This window comes from Bubalus bubalis, chromosome 12, assembly GCF_019923935.1.
Source record: "Bubalus bubalis isolate 160015118507 breed Murrah chromosome 12, NDDB_SH_1, whole genome shotgun sequence".
Lineage (NCBI taxonomy): Eukaryota > Metazoa > Chordata > Mammalia > Artiodactyla > Bovidae > Bubalus > Bubalus bubalis.
In genome coordinates, this window is record NC_059168.1 from 97,416,773 (window position 1) to 97,443,988 (window position 27,216).

The 27,216-nt window shown below is 51.2% G+C and overlaps 2 protein-coding genes across 17 annotated transcripts in view; both read left to right on the forward strand.

The window, feature by feature from the left end:
- Positions 1-16,080, forward strand: part of RALGPS1 (Ral GEF with PH domain and SH3 binding motif 1) — a 295,395-nt gene extending 279,315 nt beyond the window's left edge. For 8 of the 14 annotated variants that reach the window (XM_044926350.2, XM_044926347.2, XM_025262369.3 and 5 more), the window contains 5 exons: positions 2,658-2,741; positions 4,041-4,146; positions 5,938-6,030; positions 6,209-6,314; positions 6,906-7,906. In XM_044926350.2, coding sequence (XP_044782285.1) covers positions 2,658-2,741; positions 4,041-4,146; positions 5,938-6,030; positions 6,209-6,314; positions 6,906-7,126 — 610 coding nt within the window. In that variant the 3' untranslated portion in view covers positions 7,127-7,906. Of the gene's footprint in view, positions 1-2,657; positions 2,742-4,040; positions 4,147-5,937; positions 6,031-6,208; positions 6,315-6,905; positions 7,907-11,477 lie in introns of those variants that run through there. The other 6 variants (XM_025262374.3, XM_025262378.3, XM_025262375.3 and 3 more) reach the window with 3 other exon arrangements.
- A 1,910-nt stretch (positions 16,081-17,990) lies between these two features.
- GARNL3 (GTPase activating Rap/RanGAP domain like 3) overlaps positions 17,991-27,216 on the forward strand; it is a 162,105-nt gene continuing 152,879 nt past the window's right edge. Inside the window, exon 1 of one of the 3 annotated variants that reach the window (XM_025262352.3) lies at positions 17,991-18,162. In XM_025262352.3, coding sequence (XP_025118137.2) covers positions 18,071-18,162 — 92 coding nt within the window. In that variant the 5' untranslated portion in view covers positions 17,991-18,070. The remainder of the gene's footprint in view (positions 18,163-27,216) is intronic. The other 2 variants (XM_025262355.2, XM_025262354.3) reach the window with 2 other exon arrangements.

The following is a 27,216-nucleotide window of genomic DNA, read 5'->3' on the forward strand; positions in this document are numbered from 1 at the left end:
TGCGACTCCATGGAGTGTAGCCTTGGGCTCCTCCATCCATGGGAGGACAGAGGTCTTAAAGCCCTCTATCAATAGTCAGTCCTTCCAGCTACGGACTGTCTCACAAAAGAGGAGAGGAGGCGGCAGCGCCCACCATCACATGGCCCTGTCTTGGAACAGTCCACTGTCGTCGTACATTTTCCTGGGATGCCGGGAGCAAAGATTCATGAGAAGAAATGTGGAGAAGAAGAGGCCAGAGGATCCAGCTCTGCAAAGGGAGGCTCCATCCTTAACTCCAGAGAGATTAGAGCTCAGAGCAGCAATGCACATCAAACCAGGAGGCATCCTCTGGGCCCAGGAGTGTTGCTGCAGAAAGGTTCACTGTCAGACCCTGCCCTGCCTCATAAGGGATCCTGGCCATGGCTGGGAGAGAGGCAAGCCCGGAGGCAGTCTCCAAGCCCCTGCGCAGTCTGCTCAAGCACAGGGCTGTGACATGCCATGGTGTCACACCCAGTTGTGAAGAAAGAGAGGAGGCACTCTGGCCTGTGGGCCGGGGGTTGAAGGTGCCAGGGCCTCTGAGTGCACAGTGGGGGCAGGGTGGGCCTGCAACCATCATATCACGAGGGTTGGCTGGGGAAAGGGCTGAGACTCGTTACGCTTGAGGACTTGGGGGACCAAGCACGTGCTGCAGCTCTTTGTCACCTACAGAGGAGTGGCTGACGGACGAGAAGGACGGTCCCAGGGCAGTCGACCTGGATGACCATCAGGCTCCCACCAGCCTTGAACTTGGGCCTCTGGAAAGCAAACCCAAGATTGTCGTCAAGAACTGTTCCTTCTTGAGCAGAGGATGGAGGGGCAGGGAGCAATGCAGCCACCCCTAAGAGGAACTTGAGCTCAGAGATGGTGTGATGCACCTGCGGTGATGAATGAGGACGTCCCCATACCACCCAGGTGTCCAGTGCCACAGGGCTACGTGCAGGAACCTGGGACTGGCAGTGGACAATAGGAGGAATAGTTGAAAAGAGAGTGCGGACCTTGTCTGGCTTTATAAATTGAGTTGCATCATTGTTTGGCCAATGGAGGGCTATAGCCCAGGGACAGACTATTAGTGAAACAGTTTAAATAAGACAGGAGTTACCTATTGGGCTTCCCTCATAGCTCAGTTGGTAAAGAACCTACCTGCCAAGCAGGAAATGGGGGATCAATCTCTGGGTCGGGAAGATCCCCTGGAGAAGGGAATGGCAACCACTCCAATATTCTTGCCTGGGAAATCCCACGGACAGAGGACCCTGGTGGGCTGCAGTCCACAGGGTCACAGAGTCAGGCACAACTTAGCAACTAAACAGCAGCAGCAGCAGACCCCTGCAGAGGTCAAGAGAAGACTGAGAACCAGGTAGACACAGGAAGTCATTCTGCTAAGAGAGGAAAGGGCAAAGAGAGAGAGATGGAAGCCTGATCCCCAAATAGGTTCAGCTCCCTACCTGCCCTGGACGCTACACCTTCCCCTGGAAAAGCTCACTGCAGGGGAACTACGGGTGAGAAAGAGGCCAGATGGGAGCCCACGGAGGGTTCTGGAGCACCAACTCTTAGACCCTGAAACGGATCACAGAGCAGGTTTGCTGGGGACCGTCTGGGGCCAGCAAGGAGCCTGTCCAATGGAAGTTCAGTTCAGTTCAGTTCAGTCGCTCAGTCGTGTCTGACTCCTTGTGACCCCATGAATTGCAGCACGCCAGGCCTCCCTGTCCATCACCAACTCCCGGAGTTCACTCAAACTCATGTCCATCGAGTCGGTGATGCCATCCAGCCATCTCATCCTCTGTCGTCCCCTTCTCCTCCTGCCTCCAATCCCTCCCAGCATCAGAGTCTTTTCCAATGAGTCAACTCTTCACATGAAGTGGCCAAAGTACTGGAGTTTCAGCTTTAGCATCATTCCTTCCAAAGAAATCCCAGGGCTGATCTCCTTCAGAATGGACGGGTTGGATCTCCTTGCAGTCCAAGGGACTCTCAAGAGTCTTCTCCAACACCACAGTTCAAAAGCATCAATTCTTCGGCGCTCAGCTTTCTTCACAGTCCAATTCTCACATCCATACATGACCACAGGAAAAACCATAGCCTTGACTAGACGGACCTTTGTTGGCAAAGTAATGTCTCTGCTTTTCAATATGCTATCTAGGTTGGAACGGAGGAATTCAGTAGCACCTGGTGGATACTGATGCTTCACATGCCCCGCCCCCTCCGCCCTGGGCCAACATGCAGGACAGCCCACAGTTCTGTGTCCATGAGTGTACACGTTTAATTGGATTGACCATGGAATATTGGGACTTTACAGGCACGACTGAGTGACTTTCACACTCACTCAGTGTTTTCTCTCAACCTCACACTGGGATGAGGGGTGTGCCCAGATTTTAGTCATCCCCTTGTCACTGGAAGAAAGCTGAATACTTAAGGCTGAGGAAGCAGTTACCTGGAGACTTGGGGACCCGCACTGATGGAGGCTCCAGGGTGTTGTGCTCCAGGTGTACCCCGGATGTGTTGCAGTGTGAACGAGGAGGCCAGGGGAAGAGTTGGGGCTGAGGTTTCTGGAGCTCATGACCACATGGTCTGAGATGCCCTCGCCTCTTCCACGAGGGGCTCGTTTTCCCAGGCTGTTGCTAAAACTCAGCTCTTTTCCTCTGAAGCAGGGGACGTCTCTATGCCACGCTGGGGCCCAACTGGCGTGTTCCAGTCCGGAATTCTCCCAGAACCCGGAGCTGCGTCTACAGGTACTCATTTACTCATCTGATCATTTACTCGACAAGTAGTTCCAGGGCGCTTGCTGGGCGCCAGGCGCTGTGTTCAAGGCTGCCGACGAGATGGATACAGCCTCTGCCTTGGTCCATGGGGCTGAGACAGAAATGGAATAGAAAATCATGGGTGCCGATGGTCCAGAGAGGAGGCCAACCTGGAGAAAAGACTGGAAGAGTGATAGGAACTAGCCAGATAAAGGGAAGGGAGGCGTTGGGGTAAGAAGACCCACAGCCTAAGGATAGTCCATGGGGCCAGGAGGCAGGAGGAGCAGGGTGGTTCCAGGAGTGAAGGAGAGTCCAAGTTGTAAGAAGTGAGAGACAGGAGAGGGCGCCGGGTGAGGCCAGAGAGGTGGACCAGAGCCAGGTCCAGCAGGCGGTGAGGAGGGTGGTTGCAGAGGCTCTGGAGGGGTTGCATGAGGGAGGGGGATGGAAGGGGTGAGGGATGGAGAGGGAAGGGAGTGGCAGGACCCAGGTCATCCTGGCTGTGGTGTGCAGAGCGCATGGAAGTCAGGAGTGGACGCAGGGAGGCCAGAGAGGGTTGGGAAGTTGCTCAAAAGATGACCAAGTTCTGCCGTAAGGTGGGGGGTGGGGTGGCTGAGCTGGGCAGTCCTGCATATTTAGGGCATGAGAGCAGTGATTCTGGGATGCCGAGGGATAGCAGCTTGGCTTCGGTGTGTGGCGTTGAAGGAGGTGCCATCCAGGGAGCCAGGGAGCCGAAGCCAGGGCTTCGGAGGGAGGCCTGGGCCGGCGCCGCACTGGCCCTCCTCACCTGCAGGTGGCGCCCTAATCCCTGTGGCAGAGGGGGGGAGAGGCGTCCTGAGGCAAAGGTGCAGGGCATGGGGTTTGGGGTCCCCCCATCCCCTTCCCTCCTACTTCCTCACTGCTCCTCCCAAGATCCTGCCAACACAAGGAGGAGCGGGTGCTGCACGGTCCCAAGATCCGCAGCGGGAGAGGAAGCAGGATGTGGTGTGGGTGACGCTAAGAGCTGGGTTACAGGGAGCGAGCGTGGTCCCCAAGCCTAGAGCTGCTCAGCGCTCAGAAAGACAAGGGCAAGGCATGTTCCGAGCTGTGGGCAAGCCCAGAGCCATCTTCCTTCAGGCTCTCTGTGGCCACAGAGCCCTCCCTCCCGGGCCTAGCCCAGCCCTGTTGAGTTCTCAGTCTGTGGTGGCATCCTGGACCTGGCAGTGGGGGGCCTGTTGGCCCCATGGGTGAGAGGGTGCCTGACCCCAGCTCCTCTGGGTGATGTCTGACCCATGTTCTCCCCCCACTGCCCAGCCCCACCGGTCCATGTATCTGTACGCTGGGGAGCTCTGCAGCGGCCCCCACCATGGAGGGGCCTCTGAGAAGGAAAACTCTGCTCAAGGAGGGACGGAAGCCCGCGGTGAGTGCAGAGGGCAGGGAGGGCATGGGTTCCAGAGACAGGCCAACCAGGGTCCCAGCCCTGGCCACGCCACAGGGTGGGCAGGGTCTCAGTTTCCACATCTGTAAATTGGGATAAAATAGTCCCTACCTCCTGGAGGACTGGGCAGGAAGGCCACGTGTGTGGCCCTGCACAGAGCGAGCAGGCGGTGGACGTTGCCGTGTGATTATCTTGAGGGCAGGTGGAAGCCTGGAGGCCCCGGGAGTCAGGGAGGATGCTGTGCCTGAGAAGGTCAGCACAGCCTGGGAAGTATCACCAGTGCAGATCCCCTCCCTGCTCAGCACCATCATGAAACATGTGGTGGGAAGGACAGGGACCAGGGATCGAGAGGCCTGTCAGGCTCCAGCACTAGCCACCAGGTGCCGAACCCAGAGACCCCTGGCTCCATGACCCCTCAGCCCCTTGCAAAGGCCTCTTTGTTCATTCTTTGGGACACCCATGACTGGCTGCCCACAACCTGCCTGTGAGCTGAGTCTCCAGGCAGCGTCTGCCAGTGTCCACTCTGGCCTCCCTCTCCGTCTCTGGTTGCTGTTTGCCTTCATCCACTGCCCATGAGGCCACTTGGAGATGCCCCCTCCCACTGATGCCCAGTGTGAAGATGCCAGGCCCGTAGTCTGGGGGCCGGTCTAAAAGCTCCCCATCTTCGGGTTCCAGGCGGTTCTCAGGTGAGGAGAAGCATCTTCACCCCAGCCCTGGGCCACTCTCTGCCCCTGGACTCAGTGTCACGCAGCAGCCTGCAACGTGAGGCCCTGTACCTGGTCTGCTGTACAGACCTGCTTGCCACCCTTCTGTACCTACATCCAGGCCCCAGTCATCCTGAAGCCAGAGCGAGACAATATCCTAAAAGCACTGTTGTCCCAAATGCTGGTTGGCCCACTGGTAAAGCGATGAAGGCAGTCCAGGGGGTCCTGACCCATAGTTTTGAACAGAATAGACTGGAAAATGTTGGAGTTTCTTACACATAATAAAGACGAGTATGGTTTCATGAAGCTTCTTTTGGTCAACACACAACACCATGCTTGTGTGTCGTACACACCTGGCGGGGGTGTTGTCAAAAAGGTCTGAAAGCCACTGCTTTCATCATCTGGGACAACGCAGCACCCCGGCCCCTACCAGTGTGAAGAGGAGCCCCCCAGGCTGTGATGCAGGGCGGTCTGCTGAACCTCTGTCCTTCCGCGATGGGATATTTGCTTCGCTTTTGCAGAACTGGCTTTTCCAAACCAATGAGTGGAGCCCCAGACTGGGGGTTCCAGGCCTTATGCCTAGAGAAACAAAAGCTACACCAGCAGTTTGGCCCTGCCGGGCATCACCCCTTCTAGCCATAAATGCTTTCGAGGTGCTGCCATTCACCCTCAGCCAAGAGTGCCCATCACAGATGTTCCAGTTCTTCCATGCTGTGGTTTCCACTTGTCCATTTTTCCCCAGGACGTTCTTGGGTTCAGGTCACCCGAACTCACAGAAGTTATGCCTTGGCACTAAACACGGTGGGAAAAGGAAGGGCTCTGGGAGGAAAGGAGCCAGGGAGGGGAGGCAGGGCTGGGGCTGACGATCTGCTGAGGAGTCTTGCTGGATGCTCGGGGCCCTGGAGGCGTGGCACCGAGGGATGGAGGGCAGGGAAAAGAGGAGGCCTACGCTGGCCCCGCTCAGAAGAAGGGGCCGCCCTTCCGCCCGTGTGCCTGCGTCTCCAGGCAGCCTGGGGACTCCACCCCTGCCACTTGCTACATTGTCACTCTGCCTCCCCTTCCTCCCTAGCTGTCTTCATGGACCAGGTACTGGGTCATACTCTCAGGATCCACCCTCCTGTACTACGGAGCCAAGTCCTTGCGGGGCACAGACAGAAAACATGTACGTTCCATGAAAGAACTCCCTGTGCTGGGCCTTCATGTAGTGTGAACCTCGAGGGGTGTGGGGGGAAGGTGGGGAAAGGTGGTGGGGATGGGAGGGAAGCTTGCCTGGCCCAGGTGGGCCTTCCTAGGGGAGTGGAGAGCACGGGCCTCCCAGCTATGCTGTTGTTCCCCTGCAGTATAAATCCACACCTGGTAAGAAGGTCTCCGTCGTGGGCTGGATGGTGCAGCTGCCCGACGACCCTGAGCACCCGGACATATTCCAGCTGAATAACCCCGACAAAGGTAGGCAGCAGGCCAGAGCTGGTGCCTGTAGCCTCTCTCGGCCCTGTTCCTTCTGCAGCTAAATGTGCATTTTGAAATGCACAAAAGTAGGAACTTTTGAGGCTGCTGCTTTCCCTTCACGTTAGGTTCTGATGTTCACAGGGTCCCATTAGTCCCTAAAAGCTGCTTAGACCGTGGTGGGCGTGTCCAATGAGCAGTGCGCATGGCAAGCGGCTGCCAGAATCCTTTTCACCTGTGGCTGCTGGGGCCCATCTCCCCTGGAGCTGTGGCTTTGGGGTCTTGGAATAAATAGCATTGTGCTGGATGAGGCAGTGACTTTGAAGCTGGAGGAGTCTGTTTTATCTTATGCATTTGACACATTATTCTGAGAAGGATCCACGGGCTTCACCAGAGCCCAAGACACCATGGCGGGGGAAGTGGTTGAGAGAGATGGGGGCGGGAGGGGCACAGAAGCCTCCTGCTCCACGCGCCCCGACCTTGGCTGCTCCTGACCTTCCTCAGGGCAGTCACCCAGGTTCCCGCTTATCTTCACACCACGGGCAGACCCTCCCATGTGACCTTTCTCTCAACCAGTGGCCTTTCCACCACCAGGCAATGTTTACAAGTTCCAGACTGGCTCCCGGTTCCATGCAATCCTGTGGCACAAGCATTTGGATGATGCATGTAAAAGCAACAGGCCTCAGGTAAAGTCACCAAAGTCCTGCTTGTCACCTGAAATACCCTCTCCCACCCTCGGGCAAGGGTCCACAGAAAACACACCTTCCTCCTTCCCCCAGAGACTATCAGCGAGGCTCCCAGGGACTCTCTTTTGATCAGCTTTTCCCCATGAGACAGGGCACCCCCCATCTGGCTTACAACTAAGCCCAGCTTCAGACTAGAACTTTGAACCTGTCTCCCGTGTTTTTGCTACTAAAGGAAACACCACAGAAACATCCCATCAGAGACAGGTGGCAGGTGGGGTACTGCCCCATGGCTCAGGCTACAGCATCTATTGAGGTCATCCCCCTGAAAGTTGATTTTTGGGCATCCTCCAACCTGACCAAAGGGTCTCCCTGCTCCCCACAACCCTTAGGAATAAGGATAATAGCTAACTTGTTGAGAGCCAACCATGGCTGTTGGTGAGTGGGGCTCCCCATTCCTTGGCATATTTGAACCAATGGGACTGCTGGTTTGCCAGGCCCTGGCTTGAGGCTCGCTCCCACCCCCATGCCACCCCTCCCAGGACCAGGCTTGAGGTGAGATGCTTTACGTGTAGGAATTGGCTGAATCCTCCCAGCATCCCTGTGGGGTAGGTTCCCGAATTGTCCCCGTTTTATGCTGAGGTCACTGAGGCTCACAAAGTGGTAGACCCTGGTTTAGGGCCCCCTGGTGAGTGAGGTCTCACCCCCTCCTGCCTGACAGCAGAGTCTAGACCTGCCACCCCTGAGCTCTTCCACCACAGGCATCCCCAGGGCCCCTGACTTGCTCAGCCTCCTGCCATCGAGCTAGAGGCCTGGAGGCAGAGACTCCGCTGTCCAGGCTTGTGAGAGAGGTGGCCGCCCAACCCTCACACCAGCCCAGGCAGCGTGTGGGCCTCTGGGACCAGAACCAATGCTCCCGGCCCTGAACTTCCCTGACCTGTTCCCCAGGATGAGCTAGAAGAGGGTGGGGGTGGAGGAGCTGGGTCCCTCTCCTCTGTCTAGAGAGCCAGCATCGGAGCTGGGCTAGAGGGAGGCAGCTTTGAGAAGGAGGATGGTGGTGTGGAGGCCACACCAGACGTGTGGGGCCGGGAGGGCCAGGGCTTCCGTGGTGCTGGTCGAAGCTCAGTCACAGACTTCTCAGCCCCCAGGGTGGTTCTCATGAAGCAGAGGGAGGTCTCTAGTGGCATGTCCCGTGATTCTGTGTTCAGTGTGGGCTCATTCGGGATTTTCATCTGTAACATAGATGTGGACATGTATGACAAGCTGATCAAATTAGACATGATAAGAAGCTCGACGACAGAATTAGCAGAAAGTCCTCGACAAACTAAAACAGGAGGGCAAGACCGACAAAGGGATAAACTTGAGGCCCCACAGGGAAACTCAAGATAAACTGCGTTTGAGTCGGACACGACTGAGCGACTTCACTTTCACTTTTCACTTTCATGCATTGGAGAAGGAAATGGCAACCCACTCCAGTGTTCTTGCCTGGAGAACCTCAGGGACGGGGGAGCCTGGTGGGCTGCCATCTGTGGGGTCGCTCAGAGTCGGACACGACTGAAGCGCCTTAGCAGCAGCAGCACTCACTTGCTAGGAATTTGTCCCTGGGCACATGCTCACACATACACACACAGGCTTGTGGTCAGAGTGTTCACTGCAGCATTGTCCTTAATAGAAAGAGAAAAAGAAAAGCCACTGGAAACCTTGCTGACCCTCAGTATGTCCCTACTGTGCAGCCCCTGATGTGTGTGTGATTACCTAAAAGCTGCTGCAAGTCACGAGTGAGAAAGCTTAAGTGTAAAAATGCATGTCAGGATGATCTCATTTGTATTAAAACACACATGCATATTTATCCTATGCATGGTGGTGCACGTAACATTAGTGAAAGAGCATACAGGAGACTACACTTTTGAGGTTTCTAGAGCATGTTTTTCATATTAAGCAAATGTAACTGCCCATCCCCGTGATGAGGAGACCAGGGTCCTGGGTTGACAGTCACCTCAAGGTAATGAACAAAGTGCCACCGCAGATCACCTTAGGAGAGGAAGAGCCTCCTGCCCTCCTCTGCTCTGGTCACACGGTGCCTGCAGGGCCCCTCCTTGGCTCTGAGGGCACGGCGCCTGGAGCTCACCTGTACCCAGGTGGCGCCAAGGAGTGACAAGAACTGAAGCCCTGAAGTGGGCCACACAGACGGTGGGGCGGAGAGAGAGGCGGGCCCTTCCTCGGTGTCTGCCCCACGAAGACAGTCGTGGCTCTGAGGAGATGGGCAGTCAGGAGCGGGATGGTTGCCCTGAACAAGAGCCTGTGTCCTGATCTGGGGGGCTGGGGGGCAGCCTGAGGGAGGCAGCAGCCCCGCAGCAGGTAGCTGGGACCTGGGTCAAACCCACTTAGCAGGGGAGGTGTTTTGTGTTCAGGACAAATGGATTGCATACCATGTCTGGCAAGTGCTGTCTTCCCGCAGCAAGGTTTTGCAACATTGAAGTATTTTTGTCCAGTTTTTAGACCTAAGGGAGAAGGTCTTCTATTTTTTAATACTTTTTATCTCTAATTTACTTTCAACCAAATATTCCTGCTGTCTGCCATATGTAATAAAAATGGCAACAACTAAATATTCCACAGCAGGGGATTACTGAAACAAGCCACAATACCTGCCTGCGATGGCATACGAAGGGGCTGCAGAGAAGGGTGATACAGAAATGCATCTTCTCCCGTTGAAACTCTCAGTGCCTGAATGACTTTTTTGTGGAATTGCATTTCTTAAAATCGTCTGTGGTAATAGAGAATATGTGTGTGCATGTGTGTGCTAAGTCACTTCAGTCGTGTCCAACTCTTTGTAACCCTATGGACTGTAGCCGGCCAGGCTCCTCTGTCCATGGGATTCTCCAGGCAAGAATACTGGATTGGGTTACCATGCCCTCCTCCAGGGGATCTTTCCGACCCAGGGATCAAACCCTCATCCATGTCTCCTGCATTGCAGGTGGATTCTTTATCGCTGAGCCACTGGGGAAGCCCAATAGCGAGTACGCTTAAACTTACTGATAGCATGTATATAAGGTGTAAACCACAGCAATAAAGCAAATAACCATGTGCCCCCGACCCAGCCTAATGGCAAGACTTCCCCAGGCCTCAGAACACCTCCCTCCCAGGGGTGTCTTCCAAATTCTCTCTCTCTCCCACCCACTTGCACCCCATAACCGCATTCCTGATTTGTTTGTTTACTGTTGCTTTAAAGCATTAGCACTCGTATTTGATTTCTTTATGTGTTATCTGGGGCACACTTTTACTGTTTTTTAATGTTCACTATTCATTCATTCATTCATGTGTTTGTTTGGCTGTGTCAGGTCTTAGTGCAGCACGCGGGATCTTTCGTTGCCGCGCACAGACTCTGGTTGTGGTGCGAGGCTCAGTAGTTGCAGCACGCAGGCTTAGCTGCCCCGAAGCCTGTGAGATCTTAGTTCCCCGGCCAGGGATTGAACCCATGTCCCCTGCATTGCAAGGCAGATTCTTCACAGAGCTATTACTGCATAGCTTCTTCTGTGACTTGCTTTTCTCCTACAGTATGATCCTAGGGTTCCTCTGTGTCAGTGTGTAGCTGTGATTCGTTTGTTTGTAATTTCTTATCACTTCTCCTGTCTGTGATCCCAAGAAGGATTTCCTGCTTCTTGCTATTTTGAACAGTGCTGCCATGACCATTCTTATCCCTGTCTCCTGGTGCAAGGAGATGCATTTTTTCCAATTCATCATTTTGACCAAATTGACACCAAGATGGATTTGTTTCTGATGAAATTGCTTCTCATCAAATTTCCTGGAACCCCACGGCCATGCTGGGGAGGAGGCCTGGGGCTGGGGGCATGTCAGCAGCTTTGAAGGGAAGGAGAAGCACCGTGATCTTGGGGCTGAGGGTCCCCCAGTAAAGGGAGCTGGGATCTGGTCCTGGGGACACAGCATGGGAAGGTCTTGGGGTTCCTGACATCCCCAAACTTCCTCCTTCTGCTTGTGCTTCTACTTGCCAACTCCTACCATCTGCTAACCACCCCTCTTCTCTCCAGAGGCATGGGCTTACCCTACAGGCTCGGTCACCTCCTCCTGCAAATGCACTTGTGCTTTGACCCAAGGATAGTGGTTGAGAGCGTGGGTGGTGATGTCACAGCCCTGTCACTCACCCGCTGTGTCCTTCACCTCCCTAAGCCTCAGTTTCCTCACCTTTATAATGGGAATAATTCCAGTACTTGCCTCCTGGGGTTGTTGTGAGGACACAGGACGCAATACTGATGGGGTTCTCAGAGCCCTTCCTGGCACATGGTGGCCCCTTAACACATGGCGGCTGCTACTATTGCTGTGTCCTCTCCCCATCCCCACCCACTCATTCACAGACTGACTGGGAGAGGCCTGAACCCTTCCCTTAGGGACCCCTCCACCACCCCCCCAGCCCCAGCCCCTTCCGAGAGGTCGGAACTTTGACAAGAGACTGAGCTTTCTCTTCTAGGTACCTGCAAACCTTATGTCATTTGAATAAGTCTCTGCAGGACTTGGCGTGACTTCGGAGGCCTCTGGGAGCCCAGCCTGGGACTGGTGGCCAAGCGCACATCAGGGCACAGGCCACTGGCGGGGTGCTGGGAGACTCAGACCTGGACTTGAGGGGACATGGCCTCACAGTCCGGAGGGCTCTGCCGGTGTGGGGTCCACCTGCCGATCCCCAGCCATCCTCATGCCCCCCATTCTGCAGCACCACCTCGCAGGGCCTCGATCGGTCCGCAGACTGTACACCCTGCCTGCCCGCCTGCCCAGCCTGGGCCCGCGTCTGTCCACCAGCTGCTGCTGCGACAAGAGAGCACCCGGCCCACGTTGGGTCCCCAGGGCTTTCTCCTGCACAAAGAGTGGACGGCGACCCCCGTGTGAGGGCCAGAGGGACAAGACAGGCTGGGGACTGGCTCTTTTCACCCCAGCGCATGGGGTCGCTCACCCACAGGGCTGCCTCAGATTTTGTATACCCGAAGCGTCCTCTGCGTGTGCGTGCCGTGTCTGTGTGCGTGCAAGTGAGCGAGCGTGGACTATCCGAGAAACATGCATTTTGGCACAAGACTCGTGACATCACACACTTCATTCTCTCTGAGGCCCGGCTTTCACCTTAAGCGATAGACTCATCCACCGAGGAAGGTTAGAGTGAGAGCCCAGATTCCTCCTGTGTTAAGGGTCCCTCGCATTCTTTTACTGTAAACAAACAATGCCTTAAATTGTGTCTTGTTTTCTGTTCCTATGGGTGCTATTCATCCGGAAGGCCTGCTCCCTGGGCCCGCAGGCCCTCCCAGGCCTTGTTGCGGCCGGCTCTTCTGAGATAGGACCCGGCTTCGGAACCATGGACTGGGCCAGCCGCTGGCCTGCTTGCTTCCTCCCAGCCCCCTCCCGCAGGGTCTGAAGGCGCCCCCCTACCCCCACTTGCTCCTCCCCTCTCCCCCCACCCTGCCCTGTGCCAGCATGGGAGCCGCTTTCTGCCAGCTTCTCGAGGCCAGCTGTGCGCGGTGACCTGACCCGCTGCACGGAAGCTACTCTGCACCAACCTCTCCCCACAGGGCCAGGCTTTCGCTCCCCCCCTCCTCATCTCTCTGCCTCCACTGCCAGGGCGGGGCCTCTGGGATTCCTGATTACACTGGGGAGCCTGAGTGACACTGAGGCCTTAAGCTCCCCCATTCTTGCCCCCAGACACAGTCACCAGCAAATTCTCCATCATCCAAGTCCAAGGGCACAATAGTTGATGACCATGGTGACAAGAGAACAAAGCCCCGGGGAGCAGACAGTCAGAGCTCTGGTTTCAGCTGAGAGCTCTTCAGGTGAACAACGTCCTTCACCTATCACTCCTTGTCATGTTTTTAAGTGACTTACTTTGCACAAATACATTTTTATTTAAAGTCATGAACAAAGATTAGCTTTATTTATGGTAGCTTTATCACTGTAGCTTCTCCCCCCAGCCCTTTCCTGCCCTCTCCCCTCCCCTCTTCTCCTCTTTCCCTCTCTCTTTTTTCTAATCTGGGTGTCCTGATTCTGAGAAGGAAACTTGAATGATTTTTTGAAAGGGACTGGATTTTTGGGTCCTTGTCACTCTTGTGGTTTCAGAGCTCACACTGATCAGACAGCAAACTACTCTTAAAAGAGTTTCTGGGCAAGATGCTTCAAAACAACACCTTAACCACTAAATGGTAATAGGTCGATTTAAAAACTGCCAAAGAACCCACCCCTGTATTTTGATCAAAAGGTGGCCACTTTTCCGAAAATTCAGATGAGTTAGTGAGGAAAGTGATTGTCATCGGGGTCTTATTTTGTGATTGCACCTTACTGTGCTCAGTAACTAACTTCCTTTGGAACAAGGTCTAGAATACTTTGGTGGTGGGAGAAACACCCAGTGGGGAAGTTGAGGCCATCAAACCTTGTCCATCATCAGTATTTCGCACACCCTCCCACAGCTGGGGTCAGATGCATGCACCTAATTCATACCAACAACTGCTCAAACTAGCATCTGGAGTCTGAATGAACACTCCAGACACCCCAACACCTCTTCACCAGAACCATGCAGTGTTAATGCTTTAACCGATACTGTCTCTGATTCTACCTGCTAGTTTTTTTTTAAAGTCTAAAGTCTGAACTACTTTCCTTGAGTTTCTGTACTCCTCAAACTGTCCTGGTTTTTCCATCATGAGATATCATAGAAGCCAATCCAAAAACCTCTAAATTTCAGGCTCCACTAAATCAGATCATTCCCTGCCCTTTACAGATTTTCTTTATCTTTCACAAATGTTTTCTTCTGAGCTCAATTTTGAAATAGCACAATTGCAGTTCTTGTCAAAGTGTTTAGTCTTCTCACTAGTTGAAATTGATCCCATGTCCCCTCCTGGAAACATTCTTAGCTTGGACTCTCCATAGAACTGGTAAGAACCTTGAACTTACCAGAAGAGTCCTGTGGATGAAGCTCTAAGGCTCCTGGCTCTGACAGCAGGGGCTCAGGGCCACGCTTGCTGTCTTCCTAACATTGGTTTGTCCTTCACGCCACCAGTCTTAGCAAGCCAGGCCAGAGGGAGGGCTAGGCACAAACCCCAAAGGGGAAAGTCCCCAGGTGGGTTCTCACCCTGGAAGGAAGCATTCCTGGGTCTTGCTCTCTGACTCGCCATTGTGCACAAGTGTCTGTGAAAACACTGAAGGTGGTGTCTTTTGCATGTGTATGTTGCATCTTTTTTCTTTTTAAGCAAATAAATCATGGCACCCCTGAATGAAAGTTCTAGAGTGTTGTCTACGAACCATGGAGTAGATAGCTAGTATCATCATGATGCCATGCAAACGGCTCACTCACCTCTCCCCAGGAGTAATTTTTCCTCCTCTCCGTCAAACGCATTCTGTAACTCAAGGTCAACCAAGTGCATTCTGACAATCTGTGGAGGACAGATTTGGTGGAAAGCTGTATAAATTTTGATCTGAGTGTGCCCAGTGGGACAGTGTGGCCTGCCTCCCTTCCCTGGAGAAGCCAGTTCGTCACCCAGTCCCCTGTGGACCCTGAAGAGAAGACATTGAATGGGTTCTGCTTACGAAAGAACCCACTCTCTCTTGCCAACTGAATTTATAAAGTATTTTTTTCCCTTACCAATGTGGCCAGTATTTCTTTCATTGTCTTCCTCCCACCTTCCAAGCCCAAGAAGTATGTCTTTTAGGATGTCATTTGACAGGTGGAAGATGGTTCACGAAACCAGAAGCCCTTACAAGCAAGCTCTGCTTTCATTCCACAGGTGGAGGGTCTAGAGTTCTGGACCCACATTACTGATGCTGAGAATCAGGTGAACAGTGCTGAAAACACAGCCTGACTTACCTATTGTGACTTGGTAAATCACTTTAATCAGTCCCACATCATTCTGACATGTTGGGTAATTTCACGTTTTAAAGAGAAAAAAAAAAGAACAAAACTACAAGAGTCCTTTTGAAATAACAGACCCTCTGTGTAAAGCCACCCATTCGTCCATCAATTATCATCTCTAGTGAGTGCTTCCTGTGTGCCAGACTCTTCCCTAGGATTGAAGTGCCCGAGAACAAGATAAACCTAAGCCCTGCCCTCATGGAGCTGACCTCTCAACGAACAAATAGTCCTCACCACTCCATTTCCTCTCTCCCAGCAAGATCCTGGCTCCCCACCCCCCACAACCCCCACCCAGCACTGGGTAGAAACCCTGTGTGGATTCCTCCAGAAAGGCTTTGAAAGACTCAACAGACTGAATAGTCTTCAATTTGCGAGTCCAGTTACTGTCCGAGTGGCCGGTAGGCACAGGACAGCCAGGCACAGAGCTATGGCTGGACACAGTGAGGATTCCGAGGTGGAACGAGAGAGTCACATCAGAACACTTACAGTATTTACTTCAGAAGTTCTTTGGTTTTCATTTCAATGTTAAATACAAGTACAGCTTGAGTGAGAGCTGCTTTCCCTTGGGTGTCGAGAACTTGTCCCATGGACCACCTCACGGCTGGTGCTGCACAAATGTGTGTGCGCCACGGGCAGCCCCCAACCCCCTGCTCGCAGCAGCAGATGGAGCATCTGTGAGTTCTGTAACCACTCATCTCTTTATCCATTTCTGAATGACTGTGACCAGTCAGTAACAATAGTGATTAATTTAGTGTGGTAAAATCTTCAATAAATTTTGTGCCAAAATGCATGGTTTTTCACTTAGCATTCAAAATGTTGCATAGAAAGTAGTTTTCAATTTCTTACGTATTCCTCCAAGTAAGTTGAAAATCAATTTTTACATTTCAATTCGTTTCTTGTTCAATCTGTTGCACTCTCCCGAGCTGTCTTTTTTTTTCCAGCAGACCCCCCCCTGCATGCAATTGTGTAAGGACTTTCCCTAATTCTTGTGAATTGTCTCATCCGCAGTAACCACTGAACATCAGCCCTCTGTGGGATTCTTTAGATTTTTGGTGAAGTATTTTGTTACCTCAGTCTTGTACCAAGTCGCTGTATTTTTCAGCTTGTTACGCGGATAATAATTGTTTCACTAATTAAATACTTTAGTGTATAAACATTTTTGTTTACTTTGAAATTAAATGTGTTTTCCAATGAATATTGCTCAATTTTTTAAAGTCACATGCATTCCTTTAGCCAATAGTTGCTGTGCCAGACACAGACGTGAAGGAGGTGTGGGCACTCAGATAAGAGATTACTAGAACATGAATGACATACAGGAGCAGTGCCCTCAGGGAGGGGCAGAGTTAGTGCTGTGGGCACTCGGGGACAGGACACGGAGAATTGGGGGAAGCCTTAGAGAGAGGGCAGCGCCATTTGCAGATTCATTTCAGAGATGGCTGAACACGTGGTGGGCAGGAAAGGTGGGAAGATGCAAGAGGAGAAGGAACAGGACAAGGTTGGGGAGGCAGGCAACCCAGTATCGCTGAGTCAAGGATTTGGGGGTGTTATGGGCTCCAAGACTGAAAAGGTATGTTGGAGGAAGTTCATGATGCTGCATAAAACCCAGAAACCCACTCTCACTTTGCTTAAAAGGAAAGTGGGGTGGGAGAGACTGTCTTACAAGGATTGTCTCATAGGAAACCTGAGGGGAGGACCAAGTTGGAGTCTCAAGGGGCAGGAAAGAGAAATGAGAAGTCACCTACATTTTGTCCTCTCCCCTGCATTCTCCAGACTGACTTCTCTGCTGGAATATGCGGCAGTGAAGGAGTCCATACCTGGGAAAGCACCTTGAAGTTGTTGAGGGAGTGTGCACCAGGGGGTAACGTGATCCAAGCTGATCGTGGAGACCCCGGCCCCACCTGCCGCAGTTTCCCAGCTAGCGTCTTCCAAGTTCACGCTTCCCACACACACACTCCTCAGCGTCTGCTCCACCAGTTCTTGGCCAGCATGACCACACCTTCCTCACTATGACAAGCCCCCCTGACTGAGGGTCCCTAGCTCACCTCCTCCTCACTACTTATGTGGTACGATGACCGCCAGCTTTACCCGGATAGGGTCGCTGCCCTCAGATGCAGGTCATTGTTCGAGGGCTCTGAGAAGGATGTATCTGACAGTGCAGGACTAAGTCAAGACCTGAGCCCACAACTGGTAGCCTGCAAAACTCCAGCCCCTCGGCCTCACTGCGACAGGCAGGCATCACAAACGCCACCTGCAGACAAGCAGTACTCTTTTTTTGATGGATGGCGAGATCCGCGAGCTAACGCAGACGGTAAAGTGGAATCCCTATTTAGCTTCAATTTGGTACCCAGAAATGTAACCAGCCAGCCAGGACCTGGGTACCCGCGGAGGTGAGGGGGAGTAGGCGGGGGTGTGGGCGGGGCCTTAGGGCTGGGTTGAGGCGGGCCCAGAGCTTGATTTGGGAGACCTCAGTCCCGGGCTGGGGAGGTGGGGTTGGAGGTGGGGGGTGCTGGAAGAGAAAAGGCAAGGCCTTGCCTATGGGTGGGACACGGGGAAAGGCGGCCCTCGGGGGGACGGCGCTATATTAGAAAGAGCTGAGAGGTTCTTGGACGTGGAGGGAAGACTCTAAGGAGCCGATCCTTGGAGGTGAGGGCAGAGGCCGCGACCAAGAGCTCAGTAGTGGGAAGGTAGGTGTGTGGGGCCTGGGTCTGTGCTGAGGGCCACCGAGCGGGAGCAGCGAGGCCACGGACCGTACGGAGTTGGGGACGGGATGGCATCTTGGGCTGGTGGGCCTAGACGAGGTGCTGACAGCCTGCCTCGCGAACCCCGCGGGATTCTGCGCGGGAGGGGCGTGGCTGGAGCGCGGGGCGGAGCTGGGGTGGGCCTGGACCCTGCAGACAGACGCTGAGTGGGCGGGGGCTGCAGCTCGGGGCGGGGTTAGGCGGGGTCTGAAGCGGCTGAGGGGCAGAGAATGGGCGGGACTCAGTCTCGGGGCGGGGCCTACACACCCCACCCCACCCCCCCATCGAGGGCGAGAACTGGACTGAAGTTTGGGGCGGGGCCTAGGCCGGGCTGAGGCGCGCGGGGCGGGGCGTGGGCTGCGGCGCGCTAGCCGAGCGGCCCGCCGAGCCCCGCCGAGGCCCGAGCCCACCCGAGTGCGCCCGAGCCCGCGGCCCCCGCCCGGGGCGATGGAGCCGGAGCCCGGCGGGGCGGCCGCTGCGCTCCTGCGGCAGAAGAGGGCGGCGCTGCGGCGCAGGGGGTGCAGCTTCGAGAGCCCCAGGTACAGCGGTCCGGGAGGGGTGCGGCCGGGAGGGGCGGAAGTGGGGAGCCAGCCACGTGGGGGGTGGCGGTCTGAGGGGACCGAGGGCCGCGAGGCCGCGGCTCGAGGAGGGGTCTCGGCGGGGGCTGGGTGAGTCTGAGGGGAATCCGGCAAGGAGCCTGAGCCCAGCGGCTGGGAATCGAGGGGGGCTGGGTCTCCCGAGCGGCAGGTGCGGGAGGGAGTCGCCTCAGAGGAGCACCTGACGAGAATCCCATCCCGACGAGACGCCCCCAAAAGCGTCGGTCCCTTGGCAGGCCCCGAGCAAAGCCGTTGGCTGTAGGCAGATTTCGGGCTGAGGAGAATTGCCCTGTCCGCCTCTTGTAAATGCTCAAGGACAAGGTCGGGAAATAGCCCCCCTAACGTCTAAGGGAGGAAGGTCTCCCTCCACCGGGAGAGTTCCTCTGCGCCGCCCCAGGACCCGGGCCAGCTCCAGCCTCCCCGCCTGGCCCCTCAGGTAAACACACCTGCTGCCTCAGGGCCCCGCCCATCCTGGCGGTTGGCCCCCGACGTGCCCGACCCCTCTGACCCGCCGACGCTTTCCTCTGCCAGGGCTGCCTTGCCCCTCTCGCCCGCGCCCCTGGGGAACTCGCCTGAGGTGTTCGGGACCTTCTCCCAGGAACCTTGCCCCGCTGACACGCGCTCCCCCGCCGGCCTCGGTGGCGCTCCGTCTGCCCGGCTAGATTCCTTCCCTCGGAGGGCATCTTCTTAACTTGGAGTGCCTTCTCTCCCGCTCTGACGTCGCTGAAGTGGGCCCTCCCGTTTTTTCAGTTTCTGGCCTCTTCTAGAATACTCTAGCAGCCCCCCAACTACACTTTTCTGTCTTTATTCTTCCACCTCTTTTTATTTTAAACAAAAAAATTTTCCCCCGTGGCTGCACCTGGCATTAGTTGCGACAAGCAGAATCTTCTATCTTTAGTTGTAGCGTGTTGGAATCTAGTCCCCCGACCAGGGATCGAACCCCCAGCGCTCTTGGATTGGCACCACCAGCGAAGTCCCTCTTCCACCTCTTAAATCCACATCCTCACTGTCCGCTGGAAGAGCCTTACCACACTGTCCACTGCCCTTCCCATGCTTTACCCCTGCTCCCCACTCCTGAGAGTTCTCCATCCCCCAGGGCCTCCATCGGGGCTGGGGCAGAGAAAAGGGAGAAAGAATGGAAGTGGGACTCTGGCCCTCCTGTGGAAGAAAAGCTAGGATAAAGAAACAAACAGGACCCTGAATATGAGATGCCAGGCTCTTGGGCACCTCACCTCACCCTTGGTGCTCCCACAATACTGGATAAGAGTGTCAATCTCCTGAGAACAGGGACTGTAGCTGTTCACTGCTCTGTCGTCAGAGCCTGGCTCAAGCCTAGCCCATCACAGACGTTTACTATCTGTTGAATAAATAAATGCCTGACCAGCTGGTGATTCTTCCCCTATGCTGTGCTGTCTCTCATCTGTGCCTTGACTCATACCATGCTCTTAGAATAAATAGTCTTTTCTTTAGTCTTTGGGTAATGCCTTTCCCTCCTCCTCTGGGAAGTCTTCCCTGAACCCCAGGCTGAGTTCTGTGCTGTCTCAGCAGTCTACACATTGATCTGCTATTCCACACATCACTGTGGATAATTACTGGGATATTACCTTTCCCCGAGCATGGGCAGGTATGGTTTTTGCCCTTCTGATGCTTACACTCTTGCTGGAGCACGAAGGATGGGAAGTGTACCAAGAAATGAGGCTGAAGAGATGAGTCAAAAGCTGGATCCAGGCCTGTGGTAGAATGTTTAGAGCAGCTCTGTCCAATAGAACTTTCTGTGATGATGGAGGCATTCTATAATCTGTGCTGATTCTGTGGCCACTGGCCACCTGTGGCTATTGAGCACTTGAAATATGGCTAATCCAACTAAGGAAATGAATTTGAAATTTTATTTCACTTTAAACCTCCTTTGCCCATGGGATATCCCAGGCAAGAATACTGGAGTGGGTTGCCATTTCCTTCTCCAGGGGATCTTCCCGACCCAGGGATTGAACCTGGGTCTCCCGCATTGCAGGCAGATTCTTTACCATCTGAACCACCAGGGAGTCCATTTAAATAGCCACCTATGACTAATGTTTCCAATATTGGACAGCACTGGTTTAGAAAGTTTCTCTCTTCCTTTGGAATCTCACTTTTACTCCTTTGTCTTCATGACCTTATACCTGAAATGACCACAGCCTCCAGAGGTTTTTCCCTTTATTTAACACTCCATGATATTATCATATAAACCTTAGAAATAACAATTACCATTTTTCTGATTATAAAAATAATTTATTGGAGGACAATGTATTTAAGCCACGCTTTATTATTGTACCTGCAGTTTATTATCAGTTTTTCACTTGTACTAAAGACGCATGGAATGCACATGCATTTGTCTGTGTGTGAGTCTGTAAGAGGTTATCATCTTCAGAGAAATTCATAGCAGTGATGGAGATTATTGGACCCAAGAAAATGAACATTTTAAAGGCTTTGAAGCATAAGGCCAAAATGCTGGGAAGTTGTGGCAGTTTACAGTTCTCCCAAGAGCATATAAACATTCCTGTTTTTTTCATCTTCAAATGCTAGGCATTATTTATAAGGCATTACTATTTATAAATATTTGCCAAAGTGGTACCGTATTTTAACTTGAATTCCCACATTTAGTAGTGAGATGAAACTTTTTTCTCACATTAACTCATAATCTGTATTTCTTTTTCAAATGAAATACATATCATGCACATTGTCCATTTTTCCTTGGGAATATTTATCCTTTCCTTATTGAAGTACTTTATTAAGGGAATTAATTTTTTGGTCAAATATGTAGCAAGTATTTTTAAAGTTCATTATTTGCCTTCTAACTTTCTTTACAATGCTTTTAGACAATTATTTTTTTAAGTTTAGTCAAATCTATTAATTTATTCATCTTGTTTATTCTTAGTTACCAAAGGCTTCCCTGCCTTAAAACAGTTAAAGGTTCATCTACAATTTCTCCAGTTGCTCTTGTTCCTTTAAGAAAAAATTACCTCTTTAATGAGAAAAACAAATATAGTATATTAACACATATATATGGAATCTAGAAAAATGGTATTGATAAAACCTATTTGCAGGGAAGGAATGGGGAAATGGCAACTCACTCCAGTATTCTTGCCTGGAGATTCCCCATGGACAGAGGAGCCTGGCAGGCTACAGTCCATGGGGTCCCAAGAGTTGGACATGACTTAGTGATTAAACCACCACCAATGGGGATGCAGATGTAGAGAATGGACTTTTGAACACAGTGGGGGAGGGTGAGAGGAGGACAAGTGGAGAAAGTAGCATCAACATAAATACACTCTCAGGTGTAAGATGGCTAGCTGGTGAGAAGTTGCTGTGTAGCACAGGGAGCCCAGCCTGGTGCTCTGCAATGACCTGGAGGCATGGGATGGGGCAGGGAGGCTAGGGAGGGAGGGGTATGCTGTATAATTATGGCTGATTGGCGTTGTTGTATGGCAGAAACCAACACAACACTAAAAATTTTAAAAACAAACAAAAAATTACGTCTTTCATGCAGTAATCCAAATCATCTCACTTTTAAGTGAGACTATGAAGAGCAGTCTTGTACTGGACTGACATCATGGACTTTTAGGGCCAACAGAAGAATCACCTGTGAAACATCTTAACCAAACAGGTGTGTGGGTCCCTCCCCCTGGCCTGTTGTTCCCAAAAGTCCAGGATGGTGATGGGGCGTGGGATGCAGATGACTGTGATGGAAAGCTAGGGGAGAGAGCCTCCATCTCACTTCTGGGTGTGTTGCAGGTTTAGCCTTCCCTACTCCAAAGTCCTCTACTGCTTCTCATTTCGTGCTGTGTCAAGTTTAAATGACGATGCCTCATGTTTAGGGCCTTTCAGAATCTGGTTTAACCGTATTTATTCATTCATCTTGGTGATATCATGGCAAAGAAAGCATTACTTTCAAGATGTCAGCTATCTTTGCTGACTCTCCCATATCAGCGCCAATAACTGCGGGCAGACACAGCTCATAATGGATATAAAGGAGCAAGGAGGGGCCCAGGCGTGAGGGCTCCGAGCAGGTGGCAGTGAGAAGGACTAGCTGGGAAACCTGGTGCTGCGAAGCCGCTTGCCCTGGATGTGTTTGTCCTCATTGGTAGGAAGGCTTATCAGGCAGTGTTCGAGAACAAGGACTTGGGAGCCACACAGACCCAAGTTTAGGTTTCTAACATCTCACCTGTATTGTGTGTGACCTTGGGCAAGTTGCTTAACCCCTCTGAGCCTCGGTTAACTCATTTGTAAAATGACAGTTAACACCGCTCTCACAATATTGATGTGAGCTTTAAGTGAACTGATTTATGCAAAGTGCTAAAAACAGTGTCTGGCACAAAGCGTGACTAAATCATAACTGTTATGGACAAAAATGATTAATGTCTACGTGAAAGTTCTCAACCTTTTCCTTCCCGTGCCTCATTAAAATTCTAGCTTTGCCTGTTCAGTTTTTCCTCCTCCCCTGCCCTGAGAGCAGGGTCCTGCCCAGCATCTTTGCAGTTTCTGAAGCAGTAAATTTAGGAAGAGAGGGACTGAGGCAAAGGACAGTGGGTCCACAGGGCACTGGTTAGGACTGCCCGAATAAAAACCTTTAGGAAGTGTTGACCAGTCAGAGGTACAGAAACACCTACTTTGTCTGAGGGCAGCTAATAGGTTTCCCTATCGTTTTTGTTGCTCTAAGTTATATTTTAAGAAATACATCTGTTATCTTTTGTGACTTAGTGATGAACCTGAGTTATTTTAAAGTACTCTTCTACTGCTGAGCTGTGTCATTTTGGTGGCAACACTGAATGGAGCCAAACCACACATGAACCGAAGCGTTAACAGGGTCGTGCAGTAGGACTGGATTTGCAGCATCAGTCCTCAAGATTAGAGAATCTCAACACTGAACGGAACTTCAGACATCTCTTAGGTCACCCTCTCAAACAGTGGTTCTCAAAAGTGTGGTCCCTGGACCAGCAGCATCAGCATTATCTGGGAATTTGTTAGAAATGCAAGTCCCCAAGCCCAGCCCCAAATTTACTCAATCAGAATCTCTGGGGATGGAGGCTTAGAAAACTGAGAATCAGTGCTCTCAGGTCTAATAATGTTCTCAAACCTGACATATATGAGATCACCAGGAAGGATTCCTTTCTTTTTTAAAAGAAAAATCATTTATTTATTGGCTTTGCTGGCTCTTTGTTGCTGTGCACTGACTTTCTCTAGTTGTGGCGTGTGGGGGCTACTCTCTAGTTGAGGTGCACAAGCGTGTCATTCCGGGCCTTCTCTTGTGGAGCACACGCTCTAGATCATGGGCTCAGTAGCTGTGATGCACGGGCTTAGCTGCTCTGTAGCATGTGGAATCTTCAGCTTGAACCAGTGTCACCTGCATTGCAAGGTGGATACTTAACCCCTGGACGATCAGGGAAGCCCAGGTTCAGTTCAGTTCAGTCACTCAGTCATGCCCGACTCTTTGCGGCCCAATGGACTGCAGCACACCAGGACTCCCTGTCCATCACCAACTCCCGGAGTTTACCCAAACTCATGTCCATCGAGTCAGTGATGCCATCCAACCATCTCATCCTCTGTCGTCCCCTTCTCCTCCCACCTTCAATCTTTCCCACCATCAGGGTCTTTTCCAATGAGTCAGTTCTTTGCATCAGGTGGCCAAAGTATTGAAGTTTCAGTTTCAACATCAATCCTTCAATGAACACTCAGGACTGATGTCCTTTAGGATGGACTGGTTGGATCTCCTTACAGTCCAAGGGACTCTCAAGAGTCTTTTTCAACACCACAGTTCAAAAGCATCAATTCTTCTGCACTCAGCTTTCTTTATAGTCCAACTCTCACATCCATACTTGACTACTGGAAAAACCATAGCCTTGACTAGACGGACCTTTGTTGGCGAAGTAATGTCTCTGTTTTTTAATATGCTATCTAGTTTGGTCTTTCCTTCCAAGGAGTAAGCATCTTTTAATGTCATGGCTGCAGTCACCATCTGCAGTGATTTTGGAGTCCAAAAAATGAAGTCTGTCACTGTTTCCCCATCTATTTGCTATGAAGTGATGGGTCCGGATGCCATGATCTTAGTTTTCTGAATGTTGAGCTTTAAGCCAACTTTTTCACTCTCCTTTCTCACTTTTATCAAGAAGTTCTTTAGTTCTTCTTTACTTTCTGCCATAAGGGTGGTGTCATCTGCATATCTGAGGTTATTGATAATTCTCCTAGCAATCTTGATTCCAGCTTGTGCTTCATCCAGCCCAGCGTTTCTCATGATGTACTCTGCATATAAGTTAAATAAGCAGGGTGACAATATACAGCCTTGACGTACTCCTTTTCCTATTGGGAACCAGTCTGTTGTTCCATGTCCAGTTCTAACTGTTGCTTCCTGACCTGCATACAGATTTCTCAAGAGGCAGATCAGGTGGTCTGGTATTCCCATCTCTTTAAGAATTTTCCACAGTATTGTGATCCACACAGTCAAAGGCTTTGGCATAGTCAGTGAAGCAGAAATACATGTTTTTCTGGAACTCTCTTGCTTTTTTGATGATCCAGCGGATGCTGGCAATTTGATCTCTGGTTCCTCTGCCTTTTCTAAAACCAGCTTGAACATCAGGAAGTTCACGGTTCACGTATTGCTGAAGCCTGGCTTGGAGAATTTTGAGCATTACTTTACTAGCATGTGAGATGAATGCAATTGTGCGGTAGTTTGAGCATTCTTTGGCATTGCCTTTCTTTGGGATTGGAATGAAAACGACCTTTTCCAGTCCTGTGGCCACTGCTGGGTTTTCCAAATTTGCTGGCATATTGAGTGCAGCACTTTCACAGCATCATCTTTCAGGATTTGAAATAGCTCAACTGGAATTCTATCACCTCCACTAGCTTTGTTCCTAGTGATGCTTTCTAAGGCCCACCTGACTTCACATTCCAGGATGTCTGGCTCTAGGTGAGTGATCACACCATCGTGATTATCTGGGTCGTGAAGATCTTTTTTGTACAGTTCTTCTATGTATTCTTGCCATCTCTTCTTAATATCTTCTGCTTCTGTTAGGTCCATACCATTTCTGTCCTTTATTTTGCTCATCTTTAGATGAAATATTCCCTTGATATTTCTAATTTTCTTGAAGAGATCTCTAGTCTTTCCCATTCTGTTGTTTTCCTCTATTTCTTTGCATTGATCACTAAGGAAGGCTTTCTTATCTCTCCTTGCTATTCTTTGGAACTCTGCATTCAAATGGGTATATCTTTCCTTTTCTCCTTTGCTTTTTGCTTCTCTTCTTTTCACAGCTATTTGTAAGGCTTCCTCAGGCAGCCATTTTGCCTTTTTGCATTTCTTTTCCTTGGGGATGGTATGTCACGAACTTCTGTTCATAGTTCATCAGGCACTCTACCAGACCTAGTCTCTTAAATCTATTTCTCACTTCCACTGTATAATCGTAAAGGATTTGATTTAGGTCATACCTGAATGGTCTAGTGGTTTTCCCTACTTTCTTCAATTTACGTCTGAATTTGGCAATAAGGAGTTCATGATCTGAGCCACAGTCAGCTCCTGGTCTTGTTTTTGCTGACTGTATAGAGAGGGCTTCTTAAAACAGTTTCCTGTCCCTCCCCCATCCCCCCTTGAGATTCTGATTCTCTGGGTGAGGATGGATCTGTGGATGCATTTGTAACAAGCTCACAAGTAACGCCCGAATTGCTGGTCCAAGGACATGTTTAAAAACCAGTCCTCTAGGATAATACAGGAATCTTTTCTACAGAAACCCTGGAGCTGGTCATCCAACTTCTGCTTATTACATCTAAGTCAGGGAGCCCACAACTACATTTGTTATCGGGCAGCTTTATTATCTTTCCTTAATAGTGAAGTCAAAGCTTGCCTCCCTATTCTTACCACCCATCATTTATATTAATAATTCTGCTTTCATTGCCATTTGCAGAAGCAATGCCTGTGGCTCTGATACCAGGTGAAAACTGGTGGCTGGATTGTGGTCAAGTAATTCATACTCCTGGCCTCTCGGTTATAATCACCATGGAACAGTTGTCCTTCAGCTACAGGAAGGACTAGTAATACATCACACTTTTTCTGTTTAGTACCTTAGCACTTTTTCAAATTTTTTTGAGATTATCAAAGGCTGTGAATGGCAAGCAGAGGAGAATCATCAGCTCATGAAACTGCAAAATGCTGGGGAAGACCAAGCTTTAAAAAGTGAAAGTGTTAGTTGCTCAATAGGATCCGACTCTTTGTGACCCCATGGACTGTAGCCTGCAAGACTCCTCTGTCCATGGGATTTTACATACAAGAATAATGGAATGGGTTGTCATTACCTTCTCCAGAGGATCTTCCCAACCCAGGGATCGAACCCATGTCTCTTGCATCTCCTGCATTGGCAGGCATATTTACCACTGGCACCACTTGGGAAGCCCAGACCAAGCTTTAGGAAAGAGTAGAACCAGGTGCTCAAATAATGTCCTCAGGAGTCTTTTTTCATTTTCTGGATTGACTTGATTCTCAAAGTCTTTCCACCTGGAGACAAAGAAAATGAACGATTCCAGGCTTACTTTCTATTAGTGAACAATCCCAGCAGAAAGATATTATAAGACCTCCTTCTCAAAGGTTCTAGAACACGCCCCAGGCTTGACATTCTTTGGATCTCTTGGGTTCTATGCTCATCTGTGAATCGATCATTTTGACCAGAGGGGATAAAACATGCTAATTGGCTGGGCCTGGGTCATGTGCCCAAGCCAGAATTGGGCGGGGGGAGAGGGGGGGTTAGATCACTTCACAAAGACCATGAAGAAGTGATTGCCCAAAGGAAAAATCACAGTGCTATCATCAGAAGAAGGGGAATGGATACTGGATGGGCGTCTCTATCCAAAAAAAAAAAAAAAAAAAGCAATTAAATTTGGAAAGCTTTCCAAATTACAGATTCCCAGATGTCACCCTAGAGTCACCGAATGGGGATTTCTGCATTTCTTAAATACTCATTGTAAAAGACTACCTTAGTT